The 18932-nt window shown below is 41.0% G+C and overlaps 2 protein-coding genes across 2 annotated transcripts; both read left to right on the forward strand.

The window, feature by feature from the left end:
- The first annotated feature begins 3049 nt into the window (after positions 1–3049).
- On the forward strand, positions 3050–6643 carry LOC102792530 (arrestin domain-containing protein 3-like). Its single transcript, XM_087848699.1, has 6 exons — positions 3050–3293; positions 4091–4148; positions 4276–4423; positions 4715–4811; positions 4896–5152; positions 5330–6643. Exons 1-6 carry the CDS (start codon positions 3050–3052, stop codon positions 5684–5686), a joined length of 1161 nt encoding a protein of 386 aa, XP_087704825.1. The 3' UTR covers positions 5687–6643.
- Positions 6644–17347: 10704 nt separating this feature from the next.
- On the forward strand, positions 17348–18932 carry LOC102788297 (arrestin domain-containing protein 3-like). The gene is made up of 6 exons (XM_035904923.2): positions 17348–17603; positions 17785–17842; positions 17923–18070; positions 18192–18288; positions 18367–18623; positions 18795–18932. Exons 1-6 carry the CDS (start codon positions 17348–17350, stop codon positions 18930–18932), a joined length of 954 nt encoding a protein of 317 aa, XP_035760816.2.

Here is an 18932-nt window from a genome sequence, read left to right on the forward strand (position 1 = left end):
AAGAAAGCAGCAGAGGTTAAACAACAGCAGCACGTTTAAGCTTGATCAGCTGTTGTTAGAATTTATTTAATATTAATTTCTAGTATCAGCTGATGTTCGCTAGAGCCATGGCTGTAAAGCTGCTGGTCATGATATCGGTTTGGTTATCTGGTGAGAGGGAAACATGAAGATGAAACCAGGAGATGTCCTTACTGAATCATCAGAGCTGAACAAGTGATGGAGAAACAGGTTTACCTTTTAGGTGACATGAATGAGTTGAAGGGAAGTTATGAACTGTTTCTGAGAGACAAATAACACCAGGATCCTTTTCTATGTAGTTGACAGCTGGTAACTGTGCAGGCGCGGGTCTAGCAAAGTTTTGCCAGGGGGCCAGGTGGGGCATTAACGGGGAAGGGGGGGCACAAAGAATTACTTTTCTTTCTTATTCTCATTTAAAATGTCTCGCTTTTAATAAATAATTATCTGAATCTTACAACAAACGGTTTCATCTGATGTAAAATGTATAGAAATCATTATTGTACATAGTAATTTTTTTCAGGGTCCCATCTTAATTTCTTCAGAAGTAAGTACTGTATATGATGCCAGTATTTTCCCACATTTTCTAGATACTGTACCAGTACTGTGTGTAAAATGCCATCAAAAAGTCAATTAAGTTTTATTCTTTCTCACCTGTCTTTCTGTCTCCTTTCACTTTTTAAAGGTTGCCATGTTGGAAAAAATATTTTGCCCTGCCATGCTGTTTATTGATGTGGTAAATGAATGGTTTATGAAAATATATCTAAATCTGTCATTTATTATTTTTAAATATTCAGTAATGATAATGTCTCACCTCTAGTCTTCTCTATCTTAATTTCAGGTTTCCACCATGTGTTGTAGATAGTTCAGGAGGTTAACTCGACCAAGCAGTCTTTGGGTTTCGGCTAAGTACTGCTTAGAATACCAGAATAGGGAGGATGGTGTTTATTAGATTTTATTAGATTGATACATATATACCAACAAGACAGTGTACATCACTGTGACAACAGTGTTTGTTTTCATTCAAAGGCTTTATGGTTTTTCCTATAATACCTGGTGGGCCAGTCTCTAGTCAAAATGCCCGGGTCAATTTTTTGTCCCAGTCCAGCCCTGATTACAATATTTTTTCCTGCATTCAACTGCACATGCCTTGTTAGCTAACCTATGCTTGAGTTTACCAACACTTATGATTAATACAAATGAACCACACATTTCTAATGCAGGCAAGGTATTTTTAAATTTTTTACATCATTAAGCTCTTGTATGCTACATAAAACATCGGTGGCAAACTTCATGTTACTTGCCTAGTATATAAAAGTATAGTTCATGTTTCCTTAGTGTTTAAAATTAGATCACATTTTCAGTGATGAACATTAAATTTAACAATCGAACAGCAGTACATAGTCTGCAGAAGGTGTCAAAAACCACAACCTACACAGGTAACCCACAAATGCAACCTACTGTACTCTTTTTCTTTGTCTCCTCCTCACTAATGTTATAATCACTATGTTGTAGAAGCCATGAAGCAGTGGTCCTTCTGTTTCTCCACACCCAAAGGCACAGATATGAGGGCTGCTGCTACGTTGGTGGACCTGTGCAGATGTCCTCATACAATGACCTAGCACATATATGATCCCGGAGGAGCTGGACTACCTGCGGGCATCAACAAGCAAAGTGGCTAAAATCCAAACAAGAGAATTATCCATCTGGAGTGAAAATGAGATAGAACAATGGTCTCTGCTAATTTATGTCTTATACTACAGTGTAGTATTAGATGAATTGATTTGATAAAATAACCACAAAAATTTGAAAAAAATGAGGATTGGTATCTTCTTTGATTTCAGAGAAATAAAGCAGTTTTAATTCAAATATTGAAATAGAAGAACAATGGCATTAACAAGATTGTAATGTTTACAAAAAACCCTGACAACAAAATTTTTATTTCAAAGAGTTGTTTTGTGATCAGGAAACTGCGGGCGAGAGAACTGAATTTGGTGGAAGTACAGTTTTTGACAGCAAAGTTGTTGTTTTTTTTAAATAATAAAAAACGTTTTTACTTTAACTTAACGGGGTGTGACTGATAGGACATCACTGACTTGTGAACTGGTTTTGGTGGTATTACACTTCATGAAACCCTTTGTTGAGCCACTTGAAAAAAAAAGAAATAACTAACACAGGAAACAAAACAAGAACAGTTTCTAAAATCTCATCGCATGAGCAGTCTACAAGTTTCCCACCATACAGAGGTACAAAAAGAGTTAGGAGTTTCCAACCACACACTTGGTCAGAGTTACAAAAAGAGGTATGACTTCAACAACCAACCCACACACAAGCACGCCTCATCCTACAATTGTAAAAATTAAAAAAGAAGAAGAAGAGGAAGAAAGAAAATAGATGAATAAATGAAACCACACACAAATACATAAACTGCTGATTTTATGGGTGTAACAAAAGTGCAACATTTCCTCCCATTTGCATATTTTCTGACTTATAAGCAACAGAGCCTGATATAAACTATTGTCAGCTCTATAATGTTCTCATCAACTTTGTTGAATAAGCAGCCCAACAACAGAAACAACCAATTTGCCTATGGAAGGATGATAAAATTATAAGGTTTTACTGACTATTAAATGTACTCTTTGATTACTTTCCACCTGGTTTAACTGCAACAATATTAATGTATAAAAATATTATATATATTTTATTGTATAAATATTATATAATTATATTATAATTTTGGCAGAAACCCCACTAACTGGTTCACTCTTTAAATGTTACCGATAAACAATTTAAATGAGAATTATATGAATTACAAGATTGTGAGTTATTGTGATATTCATCAGCATTCAGTCACCTTAACTGTGGTTATTCATTATGCCGATCATCATATATAAATGTAATAAATGTCCCAAACCTTTTAGTGTCGGCTACAGTCCAAAATTACGGTGTCACTCACAGGGAGGAGCCTCCAATCACACCATTCACATCCGTTTATCAGTGACGGGAAACGCAACTCATTTCACTCAGATCTAAAATGTCTCCGATAAAGGACTTTAATGTGATTTACACAGCGACCAACGAAGATGATACTGTCTCTCCAGGAGATATTATTGTAGGCGCAGTGATTTTCAGACTGACAAAAGACGTCAAAGTCAAGAGCGTTTCTCTGAAAATCAAAGGAGACGCTTTCGCGCAGTGGTCAGACGGCGACACAAAATACTTTGCGCAGAGGAGATATTTCAAAGTGAAGACCTATGTAGTTGAAAAAAATCCTAAAGGTAAGTGGTTTAAGTATTTTAAACTCAGAGTTATTTTGAAATTAAATGTGTCGGATGGGCATTTTGAAGCTTTAGAGCATAGGTGTCAAATTCTGGTCCAAGCAGGCCAAATTTGGCCGGCAGCCTAATTACATTTGGTCCGCGAAGCCATACCGAATTACTATTAGAGCTGGCCTACTGGTATTATACAGCTAATATATATATTGTTTAGTATTAAGCTTTGCTTGTTCCATATTCAGTTTTTCAGCAAAACTTGTTTGAGTCCATAAGAAAAGATTCATTCTTATATCTAGAGGAAGATTTCTTTTCAATAAATATTAATGTTAGCCCGCAACTTTGTTCCAGTTTTGAATTTTGGCCCACTGTGTATTTGAGTTTGACACCCCTGCTTTAGAGTGAAGCAGGGGATAATGTGTAAAGGTAAACGCAATGTGGGAATTATAAGACTTTTTTTAAAAGAAATCTTACTTTTAAAAAAAGAGTTGTTTGTGAAGTTGATAGTTTTTGAAAAGGTGTGCAATTTTTTTTTTAATTTAAGTTAATTGTCTTTTGTAGTTATTGACAGATTAAAAAACAAACAAAAACTATTATCTATATCTATTAAAGCAATGACAAAAGTCATGATGTGATCATGATCACAAAAGTGATGGACAATAGAAAGAAGTAACCGATTCAACGGTGTACCAGACATGAAGTAAACAGCACATTTTGATGGTCTGAATTAAATGAAAAGTAGTAAATCGTAAATATATCACTCTTGTTCTGTGTAGGAAAAGTTAAGCAACCTTGTCTTACAGGCACTGTACTTCCCCAAGGGGTCAACAGTTTATTCTTCGGATTTAAACTTCCAGACTGGTAAGTGGAGACGTCTAGCCTCAAAGATTAATACTGTGTCATAACAGTTTCCTTTTGCATAGTTATGACATTATTTTAATACAATCTCCACTGTTTTTATTTTATTTTTTTTATTTTTTTGCTACAGTGACATGCCTTCATCCTTCCAGGGGAAAAATGGAAGAATTTCCTACATCATGGAAGCAAAGATAGCTAGGAGCTGGCATTGGTCCTCTGATGCACAAAAAGAGATCAAGTTTATGTCCAGGTCCAGTCCACACACTGTCCAAATGATGGTAAACACTGCCTTGATATATGTTATAAATATTTAGAGCATGTGTTGTAAATGCTAAATGAAAAATATATAAGACAAAATCTTATATGATTTAAAAACCTGAATGTCCTGTTACAGTTTCACATGTTTTATTAGGAGTCGCCAGTTGTAACACAGGGAGTTCTGTGTTTATGATGTTTACCAGGATCTGGTCTTGAGTTTACAAAAAAAAGGAAGTAGATTCTTCTGCAATTTGGTCATTTGAGGAATTAAGTTGCCCTGGGGAAATCTTTATCTGCATGTTCTATTACAGCATCCGCAATCTGGTTCAGTGAGTAAAAACATGGGTGGTCGCTCCAGGGGACAGGTCCAGATGTCTGCCACTATTAACAGAGGTGTTTGCTCTCCAGGTAAAATATCTGCAACATGAAAAGACAAATGCTGATAGATTTTTAAAAAAAATGCAGTTTATTGCTATGATTTGTTTTTGACAGGAGAAACTTTATCTGTTGTTGCCAAAATATGCAACTCCTCTTCCAAGGAAATGAGACCCAAATTCAAACTTCAACAGAAAATAGTGTACAGCTGCAAGAAACATACTAATCCCACCTTCAAGACTCTGTGCAAAATGGTTGGGGACACTATCAGTCCAAACTCAGAGCAAACTGTGTCCTGCAAAATTAAGATTCCTGGTGACATTGCCCCCACTCTCCATAACTGTGATATTATCTCAGTTGAATATTATGTCAAGGTATGAAACAATTTCATAGTGATATCATGGTATCTTAGCAATGAAACTCCTTCATTTGTAAACTATCATGGGTAAATAAGCAACAGGAAATATGTGTCTTAACTCAGTATCTTTATAACTATATAACGGATAACAATCTTTATTTAATTTTTTTTTCCATTTCTGACTGTTTCCCAGGTGTATCTGGACATTAGTTTTGCCTTTGACCCAGAAGTGACATTTCCACTGGTTGTCCTTCCTTCCAGACTTGCTCCCATATGGCCCGATGAGGCTTTAGGACAATCTGTGGGGGAGGGTGGGGCAGCCAAGGCCACCAGTTACAAGGTACATGTTGTACCTACAGCATCAGATGCTTGCCAATACCCCATCCCCGATCCCCCTCTGGATGATGACATAAAAGAAGGCAATTATAACCAGTTGCCTCAAGGTGCTACTTCACTGGGGTTCTCAGCTCCAGCTTTCTCAGTGGATTCAATGCAGCAACCAGCTATTCTGCAGGGAGAACCATCTCCATTATTTACTTCCATTTACTAGCATTAGATTGAGTGATTGTGGAAGTTGAACTGGATTAAGTGAATAGGCTGAAGATTAACAATAAGGGCCAGGTACCTGTTAAACAGGGTAGTGAAAGTTCTGAAAATCAGAAGTGAGATACAAAAGCATGTGTGTGGCTTAGGTGGGTGTTGAAACAAGAGCACAAAGCAACTCTTTGGTTTCATTCTATAATACCAGGCTTATTTTTCTACGAAGATTTGAACTTTGAGGGTGTTTAAACAGGGGAGAAAAGTGTGAAGATGTTCATGCCTGTCTGAGAAAAGTGTATAAAGTGTGTGGTGAGGGATTTTACAGCCTTAAAACATCTATAAAAATAAAGTTTGCTACTTTTCGATTTCACTTATTATTTAGTTATTTTTAGAATGTAACTCTCACGATAAACAAGGGAACACTGTATAGCTAAGTTGCAGTCGACAGTCACGTCTAATAAAGCATATGTATAAGTATTATAATTTTATTATTATATTTTCTTCTTTCACAAATTTATCCCAAGGGTTTTATACTTTTCTTTTCTTTCTTTCTTTTTTAAATAACTTTTTTAGTCATATTTTTAATCATCATTGTAATCTTTGCTTATTTTTTAATCATGTTATTTATCTATTTTTTATTTTGAAACTCGATTTTTGTAAACCTGATTTTATCTTAAAATGTTCAATTCTATACAGAGACAAGTGAAGTAGTATCAGAACAGCAGGAGGTGATCATACATTTTGAAAGAATAATTAAGCCTAGACTAGATATAGTCGGCAAGTGGCAAAAGGCCACTTGACAGCAACTTGGGTAGTCTCAGAATCTCGTCTCTGTATTTCACAGATGATGTGGTTCTGTTTATCAAGTGGTGGCCCCCAGCTCACACCGTGGTTCGCAGCCATTCCAGTGTGAGAATTAGAACGTCTGAGTCTGAGGCCATGATCCTTAGAAAAAGCAGAGCGTAAAAGCGAGGCTCTAGATTTACTGGCCGATTTATATCTCCACTCTCTCCTATGGTCATGACCTTTATGTTTCTTAACTTTTTTAGTCATATTTTTAATCATCATTGTAATCTTTGCTTATTTTTTAATCATGTTATTTATCTATTTTTTATTTTGAAACTCAATTTTTGTAAGACATACAAAGACATGGTGGTATGATTTCAGAACCAGCCAAATACATATACCTATACCATCTGTTATTTTGAAATAAATAAATGAATAAAAGTTCAACCACACTACCTGCTGCAGCTGCTTTTTGATGATGTGTTGCTCTCTCTTGGTTAAGATCATTATGTAAAGTCAAACCATTACTGACATATTTTGGGCAGTGAAAACATATTCTGTACTAGGTCCCAAGAGACAGCCTGAAGTTTTAAACAAACAAAATCATAAATAATCGTTAATCCATCGGAATCATGAAAATGAATCTTAAACTTTGCTGAAATACTGTTAAATTTTAACTCTACTTCTTAACAGCAAACTGTTGAAGACATAATTGGTTAGTTCCACAGGAATCTGTGCGCGGACCAATTCTATTTATCTTACACATACTTTCCTTAGGCAGTATCATGAAAAGTAGTTACTGTATCATGTAAAGTAGAGTGAAGTACATGAAAAGTGACACTTTTTTTATCTTCTAGTATAAAGCATGGGACAGTTTAAGAAAACTAAAAAAATCATTCATATTTTTTTACATTTTTATAAAATAGCAAAGCTTTCATTTAAATTTACAGAAGCATAAAGTATAATTCCCACTGACATTTATTATGTCAGTGGGGTGATCGTGGCTCAAGAGTTGGCAGTTCATTTTGCTCCCGGTTCGAGCCCTGGCTCCGACAGGGCCCAGTGGTGCCAGTGTCCGGCAGCCTCGACTCTGTCAGTGAGCCCCAGGGCAGCTGTGGCTACAATGTAGCTTGCCATCACCAGTGTGTGAATGGGTAGATGACTGAATGTAGTGTAAAGTGCTTTGGGGTCCTTAGGGACTAAGTAAAGCGCTATACAAATACAGGCCATTTACCATTTATTAGAGCTGAATTATAATGTGATGAAAATAAGACAGCAAGTTACTTTTCACCACTTATATATACAAAACATTTCGTTTGTATTGCATACCATTTCCGAAAGCAAATCCTCAAATAAAGCACTCAAAAACGATGCTTTTATGTACTTCATGGTACATATTGTCATTGTAGGGCATTAATACTTGGTAAGTTTTTTAACACTAGAGTTATATGACCTGTTTTCATACATAAATGTCAGACAACGGTGAAAATATGTGTCATTTCAAATTCTTTCTTACATGTAGCACGGTTCACTTAACCATGATGTGATTAAGTGGTTGTGACTTTTGCCTTGTTTTCAGATCAAATAGGTCTGCAGGTGTCAATAAACCACAAAGCAGCTGCAGTTCTTGCATTATGTCAGAACTATGAAAGCTGCATTGGTTAAAGGTTGTCAAATTAATATAACAGTAGTAATGACAAATAAATATGTGTCCAGAGGCCTCTGAACTCAGATGTCAGAACCTTTTGAGTTAGCGTTTTTCAGAAAAAAACAAAACAAGGAAATACAAGATCTGTCTGGGTTCTTGGAAAGGTGGAGCCATGTTAGTATCACAAGCACAGTTATTGTGCTTGCGATACTTATTATTTTAGTTAAAAAAAAACCCACATATGTATGGCTTAAGCTGAGCATACACTGTGCGATTTTTTTCAGTCGCGCGATTCAGCTCCTGCTCAAACTGTATGATTGACTCGCAGGGGTTAGAAGTTCGTAGGTCACGATGCAGGGTCTCACACTATACGGCCCAATGCTCTGATGCGACCTGAGTGCTCACACTGTGCGTCCATAAAATGAAGGTTATAACAGAAAATCTGTCGCTCGCTCTCCCTCTCTGTCTTTCACTCACGCAGACACGCACACCACCACCATCAACTTTGCTAAATTGCTAATGAAAAACATTGAACAGTGATTGAGCAGCAATGTAAATCCAACTATTTTCAAGGTTGTTGTGGTCATGATAATTTTGTGAGGCCACATCGAAAAGGCTCGGATGAGCTTTCCAAAGTTCTACAGGTTATGGCTCCATCGCTTGTGTCCAGATCACACACTGCACTGCTGTGCTACTCCGTTTTTTTCACCGACGTTTATGTTTTTGCGCGTGCGCAGTGTGAGCGGCTGCGGCGACACCCTCATGACGGTCGTGAGGATTTCAAACAGGTTTGACCAAGCGATTGATGATCGGGAGCTGGTCGTGAGGTGTGAATCGCTTCTCGTTACCCCACGTATACTACACGATGCACGATGAAGGCCAAACTCGGGCCGATCACCAAAACGGCTGGTCCAGCACACCATCGACACCGGCTCTGCTCAACCCATCCGTCTGCGCCCACCCTGACTGCCCCTCCCATCCGTGAGATGGCTGCGGCTGGGGTGATCGAGCCGTCCAACAGCCCATGGGCGGCACCCGTGGTCCTGGTGGGAAAGAAGGATGGCAGCCCGAGGTTCTGTGTGGACTTTGCCGTCTCAATGCAGTCACCAAGAAGGACTCGTACCCGCTTCCACGGATCGACGAGGCCCTGGATTACGTTACCGCTCCAGCTGGTTCAGCTCCCTCGACCTACGCAGCGGTTACTGGCAGGTGGAGCTAGCCCCCGAAGCAAGGCCTAAGACTGCATTCACCATTGGACAGGGGCTGTGGCAGTTCAGGGTCATGCCATTTGGGCTCTGCAATGCGCCAGCGACGTTTGAGAGGCTAATGGAGAGGGTGCTCGTGAACATCCCTCGTAGCCGCTGTGTTGTGTACCTGGATGACCTGTTGGTGCACGGTGGTGACTTTGACAGTGCACTGTCTCACCTGAGTGAGGTCCTCAGTGCCATCTGACAAGCTGGGCTGCGGCTCAACCCTGTGAAGTGCTGGCTGTTGACGAGAGAGACCACGTTCTTGGGCCATGTGATCAGCGCCCAAGGTATCGCCACCGACCCCGCAAACGCGGCTGCGGTCCTACCGTCGGTTCATCAAGGGGTTCACGACGATAGCCAGCCCCCTCCACCGCCTGACTGACAAGGGCCAGCTGTTTGGCTGGGGTGATGCCTGCGCTGCAGCTTTTGCACAGCTGAAGGAGGCCCTCACCAGAGCTCCAGTCCTGGCCTACCCCGACGCCCGGCAACCTTTCATTGTGGACACTGACGCTAGCAATGTAGGAGTCGGGGTGGTCCTTTCCCAGCAGGACAAGGCCGGAGAACGAGTGGTGGCATACTTCAGCCGTGCTCTGGGGCGAGCCGAGAGGAACTACTGTGTGACACGGCGGGAGCTGCTGGCCATAGTGCTGGCGGTGCGGCACTTCCGGCCATACCTGCACGGCTGCCGGTTTCTCCTGCACACTGACCATGCATCTCTGACTTGGCTCCTGAACTTCAAACACCCGGAAGGTCAGGTGGCCTACTGGCTGGAGGTCCTTCAGGGCTACAACTTCGAGATCCAGCATCGGCCAGGTCGACAGCATGGCAACCCTGATGCCCTCTCCAGACGGCCATGCATGGCCGTTGAGTGCCGCTACTGTCTGCGACAGGAGGAGCGGGCCCAGGAGGCACTGGGAGTGGCTACTGCTCAGGCCACAGCCAGCGGAGGGGGATGGCTCCCATTGACCATGCAGCAGCTGAAGCGGGAGCAGGAGGCCGACGTGACGTTGGTTCAGGTGGGGGCCTGGCTGGAGGCGGAGCAACGCCCAGACTGGACGGGGTTGTCAGGACAGGGGCCTGAAGTGAAGGCCTACTACTCCCAGTACAACAACTTGGAGACCCACGACGGCCTCCTGTACCGGAGATGGCGGGCTCCCGATCAGGGCAGAGATCTCCTGCAGCTGTTGGTGCCTCGGTCACTGCGGTCGCAGGTGCTCGAGCTTGTCCACGGCTCGGTGGGGGCCGGCCACTATGGTAATGCTAAAACTCTCCGCCGTCTAAGAGGGCTCTACTGGCCTGGCTGTCGACGGAATGTGGAACTTCATGTGCACTGCTGTGACACCTGCACGGCACAGAAGGGCCCAACTCAATGCCCCACTGCCCCCCTTCAGCAGTACCTGGTGGGGGCCCCGATAGAGCGAGTGGGAGTGGGGCATTTACCCGTTACGGAGTCAGGGAACCGGTATGTGTTGGTGGCTATGGACTATTTCACAAAGTGGCCGGAGGCCTACGCGGTGACGGACCAGAGTGCAACGACGACAGCGGAGAAGCTGGTGGAGGAGATGTTTGGGGTCCCGGCTGAGCTCCACAGTGACCAGGGGCTTTTCGAATCGAAGGTCTTCGGGGAGATCTGTCGGCGGCTGGGGGTGGAGAAGACGGGAACCACACTGCTCCACCCGCAAAGCGACGGCTTGGTCGAGCGCTTTAACCGCACGCTGGCCACCCAGCTCGCCATTCTCACCAGCCGCCACCAGCGGGATTGGGACCGACACCTGCCCCTGGTCCTTTGGTCGTATCGGACTGCGGTTCAGGAGTCCAGCCAGTGCACAGTGCAGTGTTTGGCACCTGCCGCTTTGATGTTTGGATGGGAGCTCCGGACGCCTGTGGATCTGGTGTTCGGAGGGGGGGAGTTAGTATGTGTGCAAAGACAACAATATTTTAAAAAATATTAGGGGGAAAGTACTTATTGACATTGGGGACTGTGTAGAACTAATAAGTGTGTTTTGAATGTTGACTAATGTTGCAGTTACGTACATTATAATTAAAAGACATTTGAACTATTGCAATAGCTCTGAAATGATGAATAGAAAAGAAAAGATGAATAAAAGGGAGACTGAAGGGGTTAAAAAGCAAACGTACATTTGAGAACACAAACGGACTTAAATAATCAGCAATAAATGATAAATATACCAGTCCAGTTTGGGCAAGGTGCTTTTTTAAGGTCTCTACAGGGAAATATAAAACAAATTCTCTTGCAGCTACTTCATTTCCCAGAGGGGTCCAAACTTTTAGGAGCAAGTGGGAATTTCTACATACCAGTTTTAATATCGTGTCATAGATTGTTTTTTGTAAATATCTAGATTCTCCTCTGTTCTGTTTCACAGGAACATGCTTTCATCTTTCCAGGGGAAACATGGAGAAATTGTCTACAGGGTTAAAGCAAAGATCTCCTGGTGATGGCCTTTTAAATTACAAGAAAAACAAAAAACAAAATCTAAAAGTGTGTTGTAACTTTTAAAATGAAATGTATACATTTCATTTTAAAATATATTTCAGATAAAATTTAATAATATACCATATAAAAATAGTACAATATAAAAAACAGTTACCTGATACACCTTTCTTCTGCATTTCCATGAGGTATTATGTTAATCTAGTAAACTAAAAGCCCCTCCAAGGAAAACATTCAAATGTCTTCTTCCATTAACAGAGGAGTTTGTTCTCCAGGTAAAGTAGCAGCTGCCTGAGTTACCAAATATTGTTACATTTATTAATTTAGTTTGTTTTTGACAGGTGAAATCAGTTTTTGCCTAAATCTGCAACTGTTCTTCCAAGGACACGAGACTCAAATTGGGACTTAAGCAAAAAATAATGCATGGTACCAAAAGCCACAGTAAAACCAGTGAGAGTACTCTGTTCAAAATGATCTGAGAGATCATCCATCCAAACTTAGAGCAAATAGCCTCCTGCAAGTTAAAGATTCCTAACGATGCCATTCCCACTATCCATAACTGTAACACAATCTCAGTTCAGTATTACACCAAGGAATGAAAGTGATGTTACATTACCTCATAGATGAAACTACCTTTGTTTGGAAATATGTTGCAGAGTGTAGCATGGTGGAGAAGAACAGTGGAGAAGGCTGCAAGCCGGATGAAGGAAAGGTATGATGTTCGAGCTAGATCAGCTCCATTGCTCCCAGGAGAGTGTTTTAGTCCATAGAACAAGAAGAGACAAGGTAAACTGGCAGCACATTGGGAGGAAAAGATCCAAATCATTGCCAGTCAGCCAAGCCCTACAAATCCAATTTACAGAATTTGGCTGGAAGGTAAGGATGGTCCTGTCAGAGTGGTTCATCGCAATCATGGGTGGCGTGCCGGAAACAGACTACAGCCACACATGATATAGCAACAGTCTAGGATCAGTGGTTGCTTTTATGGAGCACAGCACAGCCAGGATCAGTTCACTATCCCCCCTCTCACTAATCGGTCCCTACTGCTCAGGAGGGTCTTAGGAGATCTGCCCATGAGAATTTTGGGAAACCCCAATCTTGATATATATTAAACGGAATGCCCGAGGAAGGCTATAAAAAAAAGTTGGGGTGTGTGTTGCAGAGTGTAGCATGATGGAAAAGAATGCAGAGAATCCTCCACTAAACATTTGGGTTGGCATTACTTTTCTTCTGTCTTTTACTAATTGCATGCTTTGGTGTTTTTGTGTCTTGTGTGAGGTGTAGGCCACACCCATGTGGGAGTGGAGAGTCTACTCTATTCGAGCTGACAGCTATTTGGAGTTGATTACAGGGAGCACTGATTGGGAAGGATTTGAGGTACAGGTATATACAGGTAACAATGTACAGAATATGAATAGAAAAATTGAAAAAAATTGTACGGAGATATGTATAAAATGTGGAGGGTTATGTATAAAATCTACAAAGCTATGTATAAAATGTACAGTAAACAAACAAGCTGGTGAGTAAGATGACCAAAAGAATGTTAAGCTGCATCATAGAGTCCGACAGCTGCTGGTAAGAATGACCTGCGGTAGTGCTCATTCCTACACTGTGAGTGTAAAAGTCTACTGCTGAACGAGCTGCTCAGTGCTTGTACAGTCTCATGCAGGGGGTGGGAGGTGTTGTCCAGGATGGATGTTAGCTTAGACAACATCCTCTCCTCCCCAACCTGCTCGATGGACTTCAGTGGACAGTCCCAGACAGTCCCGGACAGAGCCGGCCCTCCTGACCAGTTTGTTGAGTTTCCCCGTCCCTCTCTGCCATTCCCCCACTCCAGCAAACCACAGCATAGAAAATAGCAGAGGCAACGACAGTGTCATAAAATGTCACAGGTGGAGCTCTTAGACCCTTAAAAGCTCTGCTGGATGGGGAAGGGAAGGACTACTGAATCAAACCTTTAACTGGTTCAATCTGTTAGCCCAAACCTGGTCTCCAGACTCTGGACCCCCTCCGCTCAAAGTGCTCCATCCAGTGATGTTCTTCAGTCTGTACGTGTCCTTTCCTCCCCTTATCTCTCTCCTTAGCTCCTTCTGGACTCTCCTCATTTCCTGTCTGTTTCCAGATCTGAAAGCCCTCCTTTTCTGCTCCATCAGGGTCCTAAAATCTGGAGTCAGCCATGGCTTGTTGTTGGAGTAACACCGTACTCCTGGTTGGTACAGTGTTATCCACACAGAAGTTGATATAGTCTGTTATGCAGGTGGTTAGTGTGTCGATATCCTCCCCATGTGGGCTGCATAGCACCTCTCAGTCTGTAGTTTGGAAGCAGTTTGAAAATAATCTAATGATGCTGAAGGGAGGACTTGTTTGAATTAGGATTCATGTAGATCTGCTGGGATACAAAAAGACTGGATTGGAGACCCTCTGTGCCCAAGGAAAGGAAATTGGTCAAGATGTGGAGAGGTTTGAGCTCGAGAGTGAAAGTCCAGGAGCTGGTGTAGAGACCCACCCTCAAACAACGCCAGGCCTGATAAGGTGGGTGGAAATGCAGGATTGATACGTTTTTGGCTGATTGTTCTTCCAAGTGACCACCTTCTCTTGTTTGTAAACAGGCTAACGATCCTGACCGTGTAAGATTTGGGCCTTGGATTCCAGGCCGGAGTTGTCTTCAGCCAGTAGTCTGACTTGGAGGGGAAACAAGAAATCTTGTGTACCCCATTGCAGTATGAGTGTGGTGGTTACTTACTGGTCAGTATTAGAGCTTACTACGCTCTTGTACGGAGTGTACAAACATTTGCAGATAAATGATAGACACAGGAAATGTTTTAGCTTATTAATTTAAAAAAATGGTATGCAAAAATAACTACAAAAATGCACAACAACATGAATTAAATTATCAATCAATTATGTCAATTATAGATTCTCAATAGCTTCATACATGGAACTTTGATTTTAAAAAGATATTACTAAGCTTATTTGACCCATTGAAGTGTTTGTCTTGACTCAAAATCTTAATATCTTTACAGTACAACAGAAAATATTAAATCTTTACATGTTTCTCAGGTGTCTTTGGAAATTAGCTTTGCCCAGAGGTGGTATTTCCACCTATTGTTGCTTCCAGATTTGCTGCCATTAAGCCTGGTGAGCCTGCAGGGTCTTCCCCACCTTGGACAGCTGGGGCTCAAAGTTATAGATACAGTGATATCACTTCTCTTGTCCTTGCCTATTGGATTTTATCCTGTACCCAGGATTTGTCAGTTCCCCACTTCAGATCGCACTCGACATACAAGCACACAAGTGGTGACCAGTGGCCACAAGCTGCTCCACAAGGGTTCTGAGCTCCAGTTTTCATATCACCTTCAGTGTAATATGCAGAACCTGATGCTCTGCCTCAATTTAAGCAGGGGTCCTCCATTATAAGCCTCCATTTATCATCATTAAAATTAATTACTATAGAAGCTGAACTGGATCTGGTAAACAATTAAGCTAAATATAAACAGCAAGTGAAACCTCAAAAGTCACAGTTTAACAGGTTAGTGAAGGAGACAAGAAAGCTGGTCACCAATTATTTGTTGTTGGACATGCTCCCGTCTGGTTTGAGGTCACTTAGTAGCCTTTCAGCTATTGTTACACAAAGTGACTCAAAGCTACATTTAAAAACATATTTTTTTTTCCTTTTATTGAGTGTTTCAGGGCTAAAGTAAAAATTCTTTTTACATGTTTGATTACAGAAAGTTCCATCATCTTCTGCCCTCTTTAGGTGGAGCTGGCCTGACAGGACCTGTTTTATTCCTATTGTTTACTTAGTTTGGTTTTATAGATTAATTCTTTTTCGTATTTTTGGCATACTTTTATTTTGAAAAGTTCTTGCTTCCTATCTGCAGTTTTTCTGCTTTTTAAATGCCTTGGGCTTTTTCTAAAATGACCAGGAACTCTCTCCTTGATGGAAAAGGACCTCCCCCTTTCTTCTGCTTTTCACTCTTCTTTCTTTATCTATGGTACAAAGGTAGGTGGGAGAAATAAGAGGCATGGGTACTAATGGAGTGAAGCACGCTGTCATCAGGAGACTTTGAATTGGATGAGGATGCATCCTGTGTGGGCTACTGGCTATTGTACTCAGTGTTAAGAAAGACAAGCAGTAGAATCCATTTCGATTTGATTTTGCAGGCAATACTGTAAAGCAAAAGGATAGCCAAGTAAATGTATGCAAATATTAGGGCTAGTTTATTTGCTCATGTGTGATGACTCTTTAGGGGGAAGGAGACTGTTATTTAGGTTCTTGAAAGCAACCGAACTTTTCTCCAGAATTGGACTTATAAGGAGATTTGACACAGTGAAAGGTCGGTGACTGATTAAGGAATCATTAGGAGGCAACAATACAATATAAATACACACACAGTACCCCAGTGTAAACACAAGTGTAGAAGAACACGCAGCACAGATAGAGAGAGGGCTAAGCAGAGCAAGGAACAAGTTGGCAAGGGAGACCAGAGAGGCAGGTGAAGATAGGAGAAGCTGAGAATACTCATGCTGTATTGCTGAGACGGTTTCAAAAATAAAGTACTTCTCCTGAGAGACGATTATGGCTTCTTTCTCTCTCCATTTAGGTGTCAATGTTTTTGAGGAGGTTTGTGTATTTATTCTGTTATTAATCTGATTGCAAATACATTTTCCTAATCGCTACTCTGGTCTCTGTACTCCTTGGTTGCCTTTCCTTTATTTAGCTGCTACCGATTAAAAAAGGTGTGTTAAAAAAAAACAAAAAACCTTTTACACACCTCTCCCTCTTTTTCACATTACACAGACAGCTGTTTCTCGGAAAGGCAGCGGTGTTCAGTTAAGTTGTTCATCTGGGTTCAGAGCAGCGACCAAACCGCACGCACACATGGTAACGCTGCTCACACAAATCACACAAGTGTATAACCTACTTTTCCCTCATTTACGTATTTTTTGACTTGCAAATGTGGATGACCAAACTCTGCAGTGAGGTTTTACTTTAGATGTGCATCGTGGTGTTGAAATTGCACTTATATGCTTGTTTACAATTCTTGAATGAGCAGCTATAACTACACGTAAATAAGCTCTTATGTAACGAGCACTTTATTTTTTTTTTTTATTGAAGACATATTTACATGTACCCTAAACTACAGGAGGGAGTATTAACAGATTGTTGAGTCGTGTTATGGTTATTTATTTATTTATTTATTTTTTGTCAGCGATCATATACAAACACAGTCTTCTTAGCGAGATGTATGAATCTTTCAGTACGACCGTGACTTCGATTTAACGAGTTCATGTTCAGCACAATTCAGTAGACTAGTCTATTTGCTAAACTACGTAAATTACAATAAGTTTTCAAATGTTTCATTATACTGTATATCATACTTAAATCAATGCGTGGAGCATCTCATCTCTTAACTTTTCTTATTATCTGAAATCAGAAGTCACGATGTCACTCTTTAGGCGGAGCCTCCCGTCATGCACCTTAAATCGGTCTATCGGTGCTAAGAAACGCATCGTCTTCAACTCAGCTCGAAAATGTCCTCGATGAAGGACTTAAACGTGACCTTTGAAACTATCAACGAAGACGGTAGTTATTCTGAAGGAAATACTATAGTGGGCACAGTTAGTTTCAGGTTGACAAAAGAGGTTAAAGTTAAGAGCCTTTCTGTAAAAGCCAAAGGAGACGTCAAGGCAGAATGGACAGAAGGAACAGGATATTTCCAGATTACCCACACTGCAAAAAGGAGATATTTTAAAGTGAAGGAGTACTTAATTGCAAAAAATGGTAAAGGTAAGAGGCTTTAACACACTTGGAAGAATACAAGGGTTAAATTGTGCAGCAGACATAAAGAAAACACTACATTTAAGGAATATAACCTGGCTTCAATGATCAGCAGTAAATTGTAAGTATGTCACTGTAGCTCTGTGACAAAGCCGACATTTGTTGACAAGTGTTTAACCGTTTCTTGCAGGCACTGTACTTCCCAAAGGGGTCCACACGTTTAGGTTCGGGCTCAAAATCCCAGAGGGGTAAGTGGGAATTTGAATTATTAATACTGTCATACGATGCTTTGGCAAATGCATGCATTTCCCACTGGTTTGGTTTACAGGAGCATGCCTTCATCCTTTAAGGGGGTATATGGAAAAATTGTGTACATGTTTGAAGCAAAGATGTCCAGGAGCTGGTGGCGGCCTTCTAAAGTTAAAAAGAAGATCAACTTCATTTCCAAGACGTTTCAACAGTTTTGGGAAGTGATGGTAAACACTGCACTGACATGTGCTATAAATGTGATATTTGGAAAGTGCTTTGTGAAAAAACTCACATTAAAAATCACACGCATTAAATTGTCAACATGTTTGTCTATGTGGTCTGTCATAGCATCCACAATCTGGTACAGTGAGTAAAAACATAGGTGGGCTCTCCCAGGGACGGGTCCAAATGTCTGTTACCACTGACAGGAATGTTTGCACTCCAGGTACAGTAACTTCACGCTGCGCAGCGAATGTTGATAGATTTAAAAATGCAGTTTAATGTTCTGATTTGATTTTTACAGGTGAAACTATATCTGTTGTTGCCAAAATCTGCAACTCCTCTTCCAAGAACACGAGGCCCAAATTCAAACTTGAACAAAAAACAGTATTTCGCTGCAATGAGTCTACTAAGAAGTGGGTGATGAATCTGTTCAAAGAGGTCGGGGAAACGATCAGTCCAAACTCAGAGCGAACTGTCTCCTGCCAGTTGAAGATTCCTGATGATGCCATCTCCACTATCCATAACTGTGAAATCATCTCAGTTGAATATTACATAAAGGTATTAAACAATTTCTTGGTGACATCACATCCCCTCAGAAATAAAACTGCTTTGTTTCTAAACATGTGTGAATAAATAAGCTACACGGGAAATGTGTGTCTCAACTATGTATTAATTAGAACAAATAATAATAATTCTTTACAAGTTTCTCAATTTCTGACTGTTTCCCAGGTGTATCTGGACATTAGCTTTGCCGTTGACCCAGAGGTGGTGTTTCCACTGGTCATCGTTCCTTCCAGATTTGCAGCCATTCAGCCTGGTGAGGCTGTGGAGCCTCACCCACCTGGGACAACTGTGGTCACAAGTTAA

This window comes from Neolamprologus brichardi, chromosome 12 (genome assembly GCF_056152115.1).
Source record: "Neolamprologus brichardi isolate AB-2024 chromosome 12, ASM5615211v1, whole genome shotgun sequence".
NCBI classification, from domain to species: Eukaryota; Metazoa; Chordata; class Actinopteri; order Cichliformes; family Cichlidae; genus Neolamprologus; species Neolamprologus brichardi.